General features: G+C 46.8%; 1 protein-coding gene across 1 annotated transcript in view; it reads left to right on the top strand.

The window, feature by feature from the left end:
• Positions 1–15,336, top strand: part of VWA3B (von Willebrand factor A domain containing 3B) — a 175,609-nt gene that overhangs the window by 11,782 nt on the left and 148,491 nt on the right. The window contains exons 3-6 of the mRNA XM_081832306.1: positions 1,451–1,701; positions 3,236–3,395; positions 9,902–10,071; positions 13,632–13,747. Of these exons, the coding sequence (XP_081688432.1) occupies positions 1,451–1,701; positions 3,236–3,395; positions 9,902–10,071; positions 13,632–13,747 (697 nt within the window). The remainder of the gene's footprint in view (positions 1–1,450; positions 1,702–3,235; positions 3,396–9,901; positions 10,072–13,631; positions 13,748–15,336) is intronic.

Here is a 15,336-nt window from a genome sequence, read left to right as displayed (position 1 = left end):
TTTTTATCTGAACTACATGGAAATCAGTACAGAACTATTGAAAACATCCATCTTTGACATTTGATCACCTCCACAGGCCCTGCGACATGGTCCCTCCCTGGTTTCTGTACTGTGGTAGAAAGTTTAATAAGTGCTGTGGATACTGGTGAGAGATTTAGGAATTTTGCCTTTAGCAGTCATGGAAAGCAATAGGAATTGGTGCTGGAGCTTGAGGAATAAGCTGAAGAGACGTAGGGGATAGAGAAGGAAAGCATTTTAAGTCAGAGGGAACAGCACGGACCAAGGCATGAAAATGTGGAGTTACGTGGTGTGTTCAGAAAACACATTTTCCTTAACAGTTTAGGTATTTAGGGGGTGTTCTAAGGGTTGTTAAAGTTAAAAATAAGTACCAGATCTTTCAAACTTTGATTCTTCACAGAAGAGGGCACATTATTTTCTTACTCCTTTTCTGTCTCTTGCCTCCCTACACCCTGAGAGGCCTTGCACAGTTGTGCTTGATCTGTGTGACTGATGGTTTATTTGTGTATTTGAGAAATTGCCTGCAAGCCTCTGTCACCTTTTGGGGACAGCCTCTAGAGGTGTTGGTGGCAGCTATGAGTGATCAAGTGATCCAGGTACCGGGGAGCTTGGCCTGAGAGACAAGAGAATACAGGGCACAGGTTATGAGCAGGAGGATGAGTTAATGGGGTGGCATCCCTTAGAAGAAGCCAGGCAGATGTGCTGGCATGTCTAGAAGCATTTTCAGAAATATTTTTGGCATGTTGTCCTTAGGAAAACTTTAATGAGACTTATTTTTTCCCATCTGCCTTTGCTCTCTCTTCTACCTAATTCCTTTAAAAGTTCTTTTCTTCTGCGTAATTCCTTAAAATGTCCCCTGAACATTTGCTGGTGAAGGTAATTCTATAATTATAAAGGTAAAATGTAATTTAGAAACACATGTTTTTTAAAAAAGAGTGCTGTATTTTGAATAGATCACATCATCATCATTTCTTCTGTGGGGAATCATCCAAAGGTTTTTTTAGTTGAAAGATTGGAACACTTCCTCATGGATTATGTGGGGTTTAGAGGATCATCTACAAAATTGTTATTAATGCCCAGTTCTTAATATTCTTTTTTTTTTTTTTTTAAAGATTTTATTTATTTGACACAGAGAGAGAGAGAGAGAGCACAAGTAGGCAGAGCAGCAGCAGAGGGAGAGGGAGAAGCAGGCTCTCTGCTGAGCAGGGAGCCCGATATAGGAGTCAATCCCAGGACCCTGGGATCATGACCTGAGCTGAAGGCAGACGCTTAACTGACTGAACCACCCAGGTGCCCCTGATGCCCAGTTCTTGATGGCAGAGGCCATGACTCAGTGGGCCCCATTGTTCCTGGCTGCACGATAGTTCAGTTGATGTATGTTGGTGTGTTTTTGTTCTGTTTCTTTTTTTTTTCTGCTTTGATATTCATTAAGTTGACAGCTAAATCAGAACTGATCTATCAGTTTGTGGAACATTTAACACAAGCTGTGGAGAGTTACAAGCAGCGGATGGACTGGCTCACCAGCAGAAGCCGACAGATTTTTGGTGTCGTCTTGGAACAGTGCATCACCATAGTGCTGGATTTTGGCGGCATGCTGGAGGAGGAGCTTAATCTGTGCCAAGATGCTCTAACAATGGTCCTCCAGGAGCAGGTGGCTCATATAGCCAAGTTTAATATCATACGGTGAGTTCCCTTTGGAAGGGAATATTTCAGTGAAACTTCATAAGTAGTTTTCATTTATTTAGAGTTAAGTAACATATCTTTGGGGAGGGAGGAGGTATTATCTTGTCATTTCCTAGAATGTGTAATTCCAGCAGAAGACCCACAGTGAAAACTTATATCTGCTTTGCATGTGGCATCTTAGTTTTGAAATTAGAAGACATTTAGAAACACACTTTTCTTCAATTCATGGCAAGATCAAAATATAAGAATAGGAATTACACTGAATATATACTTAAGGCCATACAAATCTCTTCGGTCATTTTAGATTTTAGCCTGAATAATGAATTCAGCCTTGTCACAGCTATCACTGTTTTTTTCAGACTGAGCTTGTGACTCCATTGTAAGTTGACCCCCTTAATAGAACAGCAGGTGGCCGGCTTTATAGAATTTCCTGTATTTCAGAGTTTTCACAATCAATTATTTACAGATTCTTGGATTCAAGAGAATTTGGGCTCTAAGGCCAACTTTTCATGTGGAACAGTGGCTGTACCTCCCTGACAGGAAAAATCTGGATGAAGGAGGCATCTACCTAATTGAGTTTTTCTTTTGAAGAAAATATTTTCAGCTAAACAGATGACATCTTTGGGGATGTTGCCTAATTGTGTTCTATCCCAGATTTTTATTTCTGTCATAGATATATTACTGAAGGAATCAAGTCTTAAGTCTGCAACGCTTTAGCTTTTTTGGAAACCTACGCTATAGCATTTAGGCCACTCGGCCACATTTCTACCAGAGGGGCCACATAGAGGTGACACAGGTGTGCGGCAGCTTCTGTCTCAGGGCGGTTTATGAGGGACAGCTCAGGCTGGTTCATTAGTCCATGACTCATAGAATTCTTATAATTGTGAATGCATATATGATTTATATAATTTGTTCAATTATAAACACAGAGATAAAGAGATTCAAATGGCTATTCTTTCTTGGGGGGATTCCATCACTGCTTTCTAAGTCCACACTACATGGTTTAATCACATGTTCCCAGGATTTAAAAACTAATGCTTTGCTGAACTCAATACTGTTTTTGATCCAGAAGAGGGAACTGATGGGAATTTGGAACAATGAAAACAGTGTCTTAAAAGAATTAGAAATAAAATTTTCGAGTGTTAAAATTGTCGCTGATTTACAAATCTTACTGCTGTGAATCCTTATAAATTTACTATTAGTGGAAGATAGTTGTATATAAACCTGCCTGTTTATGAAAATAATTCCCTCAATAATTTTAATGCAGCCGTTAATGTTTACATTTTTGAAATTGTTTAATTCTCCTGTATGCATTGTCTTTCCTAGTCAGTACAGCTTATGGAAGGTAAGGGTGCTTTGGAGACTGATCTTAAACAGCTCGCCCAATGTATTGGTAACTTTTAGAGGGCCAGGAACTGTTTTCTCTCCTTCAGCTCTGGTGATGTTAAGTGGCTTGTCGCTTGCAGCTCTGAGACTGAGAGCTGACAGCTAGGTTGCCCACTGCCCAGTGACAGCCCCGTGGGATTCTTTTCAGGGTTTCCCAGCGGCCTGTGAAATGGCAGGAAAATGCTGTTCCTGTGACCGAGCAGTCCATAGCCGCTGCCATCAGTTGGGTTGAGAAACTGCCTTTTGAGCTGGCTGTGAGCCAGGCTAGCTGCCTGGACGCTCTGCTGGAAGCTGGGAATGACAAAACGGTAAGTGTGCATCCATGGCGGGCCCCAGGTCACATTGGTGGCTTCCAGTTTCTTTCTCTCCACCCAGTACCCCCATACTGCCTTTCAGCTGACCTGGGTCCTCCCAGCAGCATCCCACAGAGACCCCATCACTGGCACTGGGGAGTCCTGAAAGTCTCAGTCCTCTTCACCTCTGAATTTGGAACCACTTGAGAAATAGGTGACAGGCCCCAAGTGGGGATCAAAATAGCAGCTTTGGTGATGGCAGAGCTGGAGAAACCAAAATGAGACTCCCTAACCCTGCCCCCTGAGCCTGGCGGGGCTCCCTCTGGGTGATTAGGGCACAGGGTCAACCCCCATTTAGCCAGTGCCAGCAGGGCCACGTGCTGCTCACAGCCACTGAGCAGTGAGAAAGGACAGGGAATTCGGCATAGTTGTGCATCTCTCATATTTTAGTTCTGCTCTTGTTCTCCTGACAATTAGATAAATCAGTCCATCTCTTATGAGGGAGAGAGGTTGGGAGACTCTTCGTAGAACCCCGAGGTTGAGGAAATAGGGATTCCCCACATCTATGTTCTGAATCTCTCCCAGTTCCTCTTCTTCACAAATGGATCTGTTCTGTGCTTTCCAAGGTGAAGTATATCTACATAGATGCATCATCCATTTTTGAATATTAATGCATTCACATGTGCTTTTTTTTTTTTAAGATTTTATTTATTTATTTGAGAGAGAGAGAATGAGAGAGAGCACATGAGAGGGGGGAGGGTCAGAGAGAGAGGCAGACTCCCTGCTGAGCAGGGAGCCTGACGTGGGACTCGATCCCGGGACTCCAGGATCATGACCTGAGCCGAAGGCAGTCGCTTAACCAACTGAGCCACCCAGGCGCCCCACATGTGCTTTTTGATAGGACCTTTTGGACATAAAGCTTTACCTGAAAGAAGTGCTGAAATGGTGGTGGTTTATGTTCTTTTAGCCATAAGGGTGTGTGTTTTTGTGAGTGATCATACGGATGGGACTTGAAGGGAGTGGCAAGCTAGTGGGGAAGGACTCTGGGCAGGTGGGGTTCTTTGGCCAGCCTCAGCTTCCCAGGTAGGGATAGATCTGCTTTCCTTTGGGATACAGATACTGAACTAATACTTATGGATTGATATTAATTAACACTTAATTGCTTCCTCTGCTCTGGACTCCTATGATTCTGTAGATTTCGAGCTTTACTCTGCTACATTAAGAAGTCCTTTCTTGGGCAAGGAGGCCATGTGCTGGCGCCTTGAAAGGATAGCCCTCAGTGGTCACCAGACTGTTTATTGATACTGAGGATGATAGTTTAAAATTGGAAATGCATTGTTTATCCTTTCGAAGCCAGAGGAACAAATGGTTCCCATTAAAGAACAAAATAGAAGCTACTTTGTTCTTTGGCCTTTCAAGTTTGTTTTAACATCTGTAAAATTTCAATTGTCTGGGCACTATAATAAGCATTCAAGAAATGGAACATTACACAGGCTCTTGGATGAGTGTGTGTGTGTGTGCGTGCATGCCTGCATGTACACACACACACACACACACACACTCACTCTCAGGTGTTCTGTTTCTTTGTTCACCTAGCTACATCGGTCATAGCTGACTCTGGCGACCTGCCATGACTTGAAGATTTCCCAGTGACCTTTGATTTTTCTGTTTTACTTTCCTTTGGTTTGTGCTTCTCCTTTCTTGGATTCATCCCCAGCCCAGGAAATGTGGAACAATTTAGTGAGTTCCAGGCAAGTCCTATAGAAGAGGAGAAACTCAGAAAGAGGTTAATAGGCACTGATTATCAAATGCTACTTAAAAATTCTTGAGAAGAGACTATGGAGTATGGCAAATATAAAACATACTCAGACCACTCTATCCTCCCTCCTAGAGCTTATATCTGGATGTGGTCCCTAGGAAACTTCTAGTAACTGCAACTGCCTCCTATATAAAAATGCCATGCTCTATGTTTTGTGAGGTGTGGGGATGGGGAGAGGAATGGCTTCCCCTAATGGGCTGCCCCTCTGCTCTGTGCCTCATGCCCACCCCACTGAATTTCAAATTGATTCACATAACTGGTTTTTTCTATAAATAGAAAAGATATAAAGCTTAAGAAACTTTTGAACAGTAAATCTAGATACCCAGACTTTTGCTACTGATGATAACCTGCTTCGGGTTAGCATCTCCCATGAGTGAGTCCTGAGAAAAACCAAGAGAGTGGCTATTGTTTTGTATTCAAAGATTAACATGGAAGTTGGGCTTTTGTATCCAATCCACATGAAGAGGAAGGGCTAACTGATGTGCTTGGTAAGGGTAAGGCGGATGCTCAGAGGTTACTGGCCTCTTTCAGAGCTGGGCTTTGTACCCATAGTCAGGCCAGAGACTGAACAGGCAGGGGTGACTGAGGGTGAGCCTTCAACTCCAGAGGAGCCAGGCAGTGTGGGGTCTGCTTGAGTCCCAGCTCTGATGGCAGCACATGGAGAGCACTATTGATGGATGAAGTATCCTGTTGGCTCCTGTGCAAAAGGGCCTGGCTCATTGGAAGGGCAGCCTGTGGGATACTGAGGCAATGTCTGGCATTGTCCTCAGAGCCCAGGTATGCCGTCCAGGCCTGGGTTTCTGCTCTGCAGTATCCTCTGGTCCTAGGGTGCTTCTTTGGGAAGTTGGTAGCTTCCCTGGCCTTAATGAGGAGGGGTGTTGTGCCAGGAGGCCCTGGAAGGCCTGCTGATCCAAGATGGGAGAGGTTATTTGGGAAGAGAAGGCTGCTCATCCAAAGCCCTGATTCCCAGCTGCCTGAGAAGGCTAACTGAGGGGGTTTTACTTGTGCTTTCAGCAGAAGGCTACCTGCCCAAAGGGTACCTGTGTTTCTCTTTGTGGTATCTCAGCCTCTCTTCCATCCGGCTGGTAGGCACACATTTGTTTACTTTAAAAAAAATAACCTCTTCACGGGGAGCGTAAATGGGTGAATTAGAGCCAGACCTATGTGAGTCCATCAGAAACCTTCACCACTGGACAGTAAACTGAAGGGCTGGCCATGCTAATCACAAGCATGGCAGTGGTTCAGCCAGGCATCAGATCTTTTCACCTTTGTGTCCCTAGAAATGGCAGTGCCTGGCAAGGGCTCGATAAATGTTGAACGTTGAAGGAATGGGAAAGAAGTAGTGTTGATATTCTTGAAGTTGGGGCTAGATGTGGGTCCAAGAAGTTCCCATTCCCCACACCATGGTACAGACTTGAGTTTTTTTAATTGAAGGGTGGTAGTCTGCATGGGACCAGGCAGGTGGATTTGCTGAGCCTTGTAGGACTCTGGTGGGGATAGTGGGTGGAGACAGGGGCCCCGAAACCTGGCAGGCCAGAAAGTTGGTGGTGGTGTTAAGGGTGTTAAGGAGGGATTGGAGAACTGAGCTGGATTAACATCAAGAGGGCAGTCACCACCGTCTGTGGGGGGGGAGGTTGGAGATCAGAAAATCAGAAAGGGCCGAATAAGGAAAGGGCTGCCACAGGTACAGGGAAGATCTGGAAGTCAGATCCACAGTCTGGAGTTGGTCAAAACTGTTGAAACAGTCAAAGTTTTATGAAGACCAAGACAGAATTTTGCTAGACCTCTCACTGCTGTTATGGGTGCCTTTCATTTGACTTTGATTCTTGCAGAGTGGAGATTTTGATGGCCCGAGGCTTCTGACAGGCTACAGCAGCGGATAGTCAGGGCGGAAGCAGCCACTGCCAGTTTGGTTCTTCTTTTCCCCCAGATCTGTGTCTGAGAAGATGTCAAGGCCTCTTTGGCTGGGCGGAATGCAGGCTGCCGTGGACACTGCAGAGCTAATGACCCAGACAGAATAAGGCATTTCAAGGGGAAACAGAAACGCCCTACCCTCTTTTATGTAGTGTAAAGTGGCAAGAGTTTTTGATTCCCAGTACAATAGCCGAATGGAATCCCAAATATTGTTTATATCTTGTGTTATCAAATTCAGTACAAATTAGTGTTTAGGGAAATGCTGGTCAGTGAGAAAGCTGCTCCTGGCCCCAGCTGCTGCTGCTAATCCTCAGGCTCGGCCCCTGCCCTGAGCTACTGAGCTACTGAGGTACTTAGAGGTACTGAGCTACTGAGTTACTCAGAGGTACTGAGCTACTGGGCCAGGGGAGAGGGTTCCACTGAGGACAGTTCCCTTGAGCCCATACAACCTCACCCAGGTTTTAGTCAGGGACGTTGATATCAGGGGCTAGGAGCCTTGGATGGTGTGAGAGCCAAGGGAGTGAAAAGAGTGCCTGTCTCTGGCCACCTTCCTGTCCCAGGATCTTGCTAGCACAGTTCTGGGACTCACGTCCCTCCCTCCCTCCCTCCCCTCCCTCCCTCTTTCCCTTCCTCCCTCCCTCCTTCCCTTCCTCCCTTCCTTCCTAAAGATTTTATTTATTTATTTGAGACAGAGAGAGTGAGAGAGAGCACAAGCCAAGGGGAAAGACAGGGAGAAGCAGACTTCCCGCCGAGCAGGGAGCCCCATGTGAGACTCGATCCCAGGACCCCGGGATCATGACCTGAGCCGAAGGCAGATGCTACACCCACTGAGCCACCCAGGCGCCCCTCACATCTGTTTCTAAGAGGTGACCAGCCTTGCCATGATGAGCTGACCGAATGAAGTGGTTGAAAGCAAAGGCAGAAGCTCATAGGGTCAGGCAGCTGGACTTACTAGCTGAAAGACCAGGTCAATTAACCTGTCCAGTCCTTTGTTTCTTCATCTGTAAACTAGGTGTGATAACAAGAATTCCTTTTCCACAGGACTTCTGTGAGCATTGAATAAAAGAATTCATGTTGACTTATCATCGCAAAGAGCAGATGACCCCACAGTCACGTCACTTTAAAAGGCATTTTGCCAGTTGGTGGGGGGTGGGGCTAGGTGGCATATTTACTTTCCTCTCCTTTTTTCTCAGTGTCATTATGTGAGTGGAAAGGAGAGGCAGGGAGGCAGTGAGCAGGAGGGGTTGGGGGTGAGATAGGTGGTCTCATTGTAGAGCATGTCCCAGGAAATCCGTAGCACGGATAACCGAAAACACAGGCAATTAAGCAGCTGAGAAATGAACTTAATGAATAGTGAATAACCCTGGAGACTGAGTGAAGGAAAGGAAATCCTGGCTCACTGCTGGCTACAGCAATTTTTAGCTTGATGAAATCTCAAGGGAAAGACATTTCTGCACAAGGATTTCAGACTCTTGGGTCATTGCCAGAGCAGAGAAGCTGAGTTTGCGTGACGTGCAACAGAGATGCATGATGTCAGAAGCCGCCGACAGACCACCTAGAGATGTTTGTCCTCACTCACCTCCCCGTTGAACTAACAAATCTTACAAAATACTCCCTGTGTCTGATCTCCTGTCTTGGGCCACGTGTGACTTTAGATCCTTATGTGAGGGTGAACCGGTCCCCGTGCTAAGCTTGGGCCCCAACCCAGCTGGAGCACTAACAGTGCAGTGCAGGGAAGCCTACTGAACGCCTCTCACACAAGCTTCTGTGTAACGCGGGGGGAGAAGGGAAGGAGAATGCATTTGCTGGGAGAATATTAGTTGCCTAATAAGGAACGTAGAGAGCACCATTTCTTCCTTCTCTCAGTATTTTTTGTCTCTTGGCAACTGGCCGAAAGAGATATACAACATTGCTCAGTCTTTACTTCCCATTCGGTCCTTTTTAAAATCGGGGAGCGGGTTTGAAAGGCCTGAGAGAAAGAGTCACGGAGGTGAGGTGGGCCTTTTCGAGCCCCATGGAAGGAAGGTTGTCGCTGGAGTAGGTTGCTCTCAGCTCCCACTGTGGCCATGGCCTCCCTCCCAGCAGAGGCCCTCTGCCACCCTGCTCCCACTGCCCCTTTGGGCACAGTCGGCCCTAGCTGCTGCAGACAGGGTGGCCCAGCTGACCGTAAGTCCTCTTCTTTCTGCGTCAGGTGGGTTTAAGTCCCAGGTTTGAGGTCGAACTGAGGTACCTGACTGTTTACCTTCAGCTAGCAGGGATTTGTGATTAGAGCAGAGAAAGGCTCATGAGCCCTAAGGGGATGGTGACATCTATCCCTTCAAACCCAATGCATTTTTTTGGGATTCTTCCCCAGTTTTTTGTGGAAACAGTCAATTAGGGGGTTTTAAGGGGTAGGTGTAGATGATAGGGATTCCCAGCTCTCTCTGGGTTTTAACTTTCTGAGGTACATGCATGCATAAGTGCAAGTCCTCTTGTTTAAACTCAGTCACGAGGTACACTGCACTACCTCCCTTTTTATAAGTGAAGAAACCAAACTTACGTCACTTGCCCAAGTTCACAGAACTTGTTAGTGGCAGGGAGGTCAAACACCGTGGAAGGCAGCAGACCTTGAATATCTCACTTCCTGATTTTGGTCCCCAAACGTCCTCACAAAACTTGGAGCAGTGCCGCTATTCTTGCCGCCCCCCCCAGGAGCAAAGGCAGTTTTGTAGAAAGCATACTGCCCGGGAGTCCCATACAAGGCTAGGGTACGTCAGGGAGATAAACCGTGGGTACTATTGTCTTGCAGATTGAATCCATTTACTACTTTGTGGTGGGAGATGTTCCTGAGCAAACCAAGGGGCTCCTCCTTCAGAGGGCTTTGGAGATCCCGTGTCCTGTCTGCACAGTGTCCTTCAATGCCAGAGGAGAAGGCACGACAGCTTTCTTAAAGGATCTGAGTGCCAAGACCCACAGCAGGTAGGCAGAAAATGTGCTCTTGAGGGACAGTGGGTGAGCTGCCTGCTTCCGCAAGATCAGCAGTGGTCTTCCTAACCAGTCTGTTCTTGTGCTCTCCTCTTTCCAGTGGTCTTTAGTCTCTAGGCCTTTTTTTCTCCACACTGTATTAATCTTGCCTTGTTACTTTCTGTAATTCTGATGGTTTGACATCAGGGTCCTTGCCCCCTCCAAGGCCAGCTAAGTCCTAGAGAGCTTAGCTGACTCACCCAGGAGTGTACCTTTCATATGCAAGCTAACTGATCCAGAGCCCACTCAGTGCCAGCAGGCACTCATGCTCAGGACCACTATTCCCCTGCAGTAATCATGCCAGGGCCCAGTACTGGACTGCTTGGGGCAGCTCCTACACCCCAGAACCCACTGAAGTTATTCAACTAGCCCATCCCAAACCTGCCTGCTCTGCCTCACCCATTCCATGCTGCAGAATCCACACTAAAGACTCTGGCCCATGTTTTCCCCTTGTTCCCTCATGCCTCCTGACCGGCCCTGGTGCTTCCCTGTGTGGCCCGGTGTGATGGGGTGTGCCCCCTCCTCTTGAGAACTGTATTAATAGTTAGTTTGGGTTGCCAGATACCACAGACTGGATGGCTTAAACAATAGAAATTTATTTCTCACACTTCTGGAGGCTAGGAAGCCCAAGATCAAGGTGCTGGCAGATTTCTGGTGAGTACTCTCTTCCAGGCTGCCTTCTTAACTATATCCTCTCATGGGACAGAGGGAAGGAAGGATGAAGGGGGGGAGAGAGAGAGAGAGAAAGCACAAACATGCCTGTAAGTTCTCTGGTATATCTTCTTAAAAAGATACTAATCCCGGGGTGCCTGGGTAGCTCAGTTGGTTAAGCGTCTGACTCTTGATTTCTGCTCAGGTTATGATCTTAGGGTGGAGAGATCAAGCTGCCCCATGGGGCTCTGCGCTCAGCAGGGAGTCTGCTTGACTGCTTGAGATTCTCTCCCTCTCTCTCTGCCCCTCTCTTTGCTTGTGCACATGCTCTTTCTCTCTCTCTAAAATAAATCTAAAAAAAAAAAAGTACTAATTCTGTTGGATCAGGGCCCTAGCCTTATGACCTCGTTTAACCTTAATTACCTCCTAAAGGCTCTATCTCCAAATATGGTCAAATATGGTTACATTGGGGGGTTAAGGCTTCAACATATGAATTTGGGGGGTGGGGGCCACAATACAGTCTATAGCAGGAACTGTGAGTAGCAAACTATATTTTCAGTGGCAGTTATACTGATCTGGTGGCCTCATCATAGCTGAAAAATAACTGAATCTACATTTTAAAAACATACCCATCCCCTTGTCTGTGTGGATAGGTTTAGGTCCCTTGCGGAGAGAGATCAGCTACTTATGCGTTTATAAAGAGAATGACTGAGTTCTTGCCTCAGTTAGCCTGTCTGAAATGGGTACAATTACTGCCCTTGAGCGTGTGTTCCCAAATTTGATTGCTCATCACATTTGCCTGGGGAGCTTGTTAATAATTCAGAGGTCCAGGGCTTCACCTTACAGCCTGATTCTACATAATAGAGGGGATCCTGGGAACAGGAATTTAATCACTCACTTTGCATAAGAGCTGCCTAGGGAGTTTGATTAAAATGCAGATATCTTGGCCACAGCCCCAGAGATCCTGATTTTTGGGTGCTAGGGGAGGGCCAAGAATACTCATACTTAACAGGATCCCTGGTGATGCTGAAGACCACTGCTCTGGCTACCATTAAAACTTTGAAATCTTTTAACATTAGGTGTTTGGCTTCAATTCTGGGTTCCTAAATCCCCCCAAATACAGGGGGGCTCACTGTCCCACTTTTGCTAGTGGAGAGAGTAAAAGGCAACTGGCAGGACTCCCTGTCTTGCTGGTCCTCTGCTTGATTCACGTGGGGCACTTTCTCTGGGCAGGTGAGAGGTTAGGGAGTAATTTAAAATGGGAGAAGCTGCAGTTCAGCTCCTGATTTTTAGGCCATGTACCATCGAGTGTGAGTTTTCCCGGAGAGGACGATTTGTAGACATGCTTTTCTGTCCCTGCTCTGGCCCTTGCAAGTGAGCCCAACCCACAACCGGTGGGGCTCCTGCCTGCTCCACCCCTGCCAGATCCCCAAGTCTCTTGGTTGGCCTCCGCACACCCTTCGCTGGTGAGCCTCAGCTGAAGTGCAGTCATTATGGAACTCTAAAGGACGTGCCCTGAGCTCAACTTGCAGGGAGGCTGGATTCTTGGTTCCCCCATGCCTGAGTCTGTGTCTGAACAGAGCCACCAACCTGCAAAGCATGTTTTGCTTTCTGCATAAATGAGGTTGTGTTAGCCAGAGGGAGTGTCTGCCCTGTTCTCTTTTCTAATCTAGAGAACAGATCAGAGAGTAGAAAGTCCTGGGCACCAAAGGCCTTGGCACTCAGGGTGTGGGACCTGGCAGGACAAACCTCAGCCATCCCCCCTCCGCTTTGTAAGGAGATCACAGGTCTGCTCTGGTGGAAGCACCTGTGGGAGGCAGGCATGGCCAGGTTAAGGGTCCATTGGCCTCAAGAGGGCTGTTGGGACAAGGCTGGCTTGTGGATTGCCATTGTCATTGTTTTAGTCTCACCTGAAACCCTCTAGAAATAGGACCCAGGCTTTCCATGGCCCAGGTAAAGCCCCCACACCTCTCCTACCATCTGTGCATCCATCTGTCCATCCCAACCCCTGCTTCAGGATTCTCTTCGTGCTGAGAAACAGGCAAAGGTGGAACTCTTAAGGGGTCAGAAGAGCATTACCCAGAGATGATCTGTTAATCTGAAAGAAATTTCCTGCTATCATTGACTTTTTGGATTCCAGATTGTCAAGGGTGTGCTTAGCCCCTCATTTTGTAGACCACACCAGTGCTTCTTGAATCCCAGGGATCTTGTTCAAGTGCTTATTCTGACTCAGCAGCTCCAGGTAGGGCCCAGGAATGTGCATTCCTAAGCAGCTCCCAGGTGCTGCTGCTGCCCCTCGGATCACATTTTGAGGAGTCAGGCCCTAAAAACTTGTCCACACAAGAATTCTTTTCATTAGGGTTTCCGCTTAGTTTCTGGGGAAATGCATATTTGCCGAGTTAAAGTTGACTGAAGCCCGTCGGCAATTGGCAGATGAGCCAATGGTGCCTGTTGTCACCAGCTTTCAACACTGAACCCACAGGGCCGTGGGCACTGTTGAGGCCTCATTAGACTGTTGGCTTGTCAACACTCTGTTGACATGATTGAGCCCTGGGAACAGAAGGATAAATATAAAGCAGAGGGTATCATTTTTCCAGGGTCAATACATACCATTTGGTTGGGTTAATTACCCTCTAAGAGAAGAGAAGAGTCATGCGTTAAAATTCCAATAACATTCACAGTTCGCTCTTCTGTTTTGCCTCCCTGTCTTTTGTTTTGGCAGAACTGACCAGGTACAGGGAATAGCCGTGAAACATCTAAGATGCTCGGCACCACAGCAGAGCAAATTCACGGTCTTGGGAGAATGAGTAGACATGCACAAATAGCACTACTAGCCTAATGTTGCAAATCTCTTGCTGTTTCAGATTCCATGCATTTGCAGAGAGAACAGAGTGTGTGGAGTTTCCCCCACTTGCCGTAAAGGATGGTGACAGTGTAATTACTTGGAATTTAAGGAAACTGAAAGGAAAACACCCTCCAGGTACCTGGGATCCAAAAAACACACAACACAGTGTGATTTTCTGTAACTTTAGGAAATAAAGCACTAGGTAGGGACTAATGGAATCTTTTTCATTATTTATATGGTCCAGGGGCAGTTCATGATATTACTGCTGAATCTGTCAGCCTAGCAACAGGCATGAGTTTATTACCACCCAGGGAAGTGGCCTAAGTTATGTGCGTTGAACGAACTTGAGAACCTTCTGGAGATGTGGCCCGAATGTTTCAGTGCTGGACTCAGTTCCTGGGAAGGCAGAACTGCTCTGCTGCCCAGGTTAGCGGATGCTGTAGCCAGGATGCCAACACATCTTGTGGGTTTTCTGCTGTCCCACCGGTCAGTGACGGCAGACAGCGGATTGACCTGCCTCTTGGGAGGGCCAGAGCCCCGGCCCCACAGGAACCTCTGTGGAGGCAGAGTGAACTTCCCCTTTTTATCAGAGAGTATGATCAGAGAGTTTCACAGGCATAGAAAATGAGGTCACCAAATCAGTGAGGAGTAGGTTCAGAAAAAACAGTGCTGGAAGGTTACTCAGAAAACCAAGAGGTGGGAGTTTCTTTGGGGCTGATGAAATTGCAAAGTGCCAAAGATACCGAGTGAACCCTGCTGAGGAAAGCAGGGAAGGAAGCTCGTGTTCGAGTGTGAGATGCTGCGGTGTGACCCAGCTAGAGGTCTGAGAGAGCCCATCCCGACCTCCACCCTCCTACTCATTTTGTTATTGACAGAGACCTCTAGCTTCAGTGTAAGGCAAGAACTACTCTTTGCGAGAAGCGAAGAAGCTACAGGATACATCTGCTTAACAGGTTCCTCTGTTCACATGATGGTGCTACAGAGGCTCCCGGGAGAAGAGCATGGGGCCTGAGGAGGAGGCAGTTGCATTAAGGGGCTAGGGGGTCAGGAGACCAAGGCAGGAGTTTGAGTCACAAAGCCTGTCCCTGATAACACACTTTGTGGATTCAGATTCTTAGTGCCCCCAAGCGAGCAGGGGAGAGGTTCTGCTAGAGCTCTTCTGTGGCACTGCTCTAGGTAGCTTATGCCTTTGTTCTGATGGCGAAGTGGCTATCTCCAGAGAATTTGAAAAAATGTTAATTGTTAAGCAAGGTTAATAACACTAATCTAACAAAAAAGAATTAATTCAGGATGTATGCCATGCCTAGTAAAAGTAATGTACGAGATTAAGCCTAGTGGTCAATGTTTGAATCAGGGTAAAGAGTGTGAGGTGTCCCCGGTTTCCCAAAGCATGCCAGTTTCTGTAAAGGGGTTCAGTTTTGGCTTATGTGTTCCTTGGCAACTTAGTTATAGAGGGAAACCAATCTGGCTGCATAGCTTACATTTTCAGCATCTACCATCTTCCCCAACCCTGTGACTCATACACATTAAATTACAGTTTAAACCATTTTCTTAGTCTGAAGTGCTCAGAGCATGGCCTGCTGTTCTAATGCCATTTCAGTGATCCCACGTTCTGAATTTGAGGAGAGAGCCCAGATCCTAAATACACGATCTTGTCTCCTCTATCAATCATGGTGTCCCAGAAATGCCAACATTGCATTTCTCCCACTCAAAAACTGCCCAGA

The sequence above is a fragment of the Leptonychotes weddellii genome, chromosome 10 (assembly GCF_054177405.1).
Source record: "Leptonychotes weddellii isolate Sample4059 chromosome 10, ASM5417740v2, whole genome shotgun sequence".
Taxonomy (NCBI): domain Eukaryota; kingdom Metazoa; phylum Chordata; class Mammalia; order Carnivora; family Phocidae; genus Leptonychotes; species Leptonychotes weddellii.
This window is presented reverse-complemented; position numbering and strand designations above follow the sequence as displayed.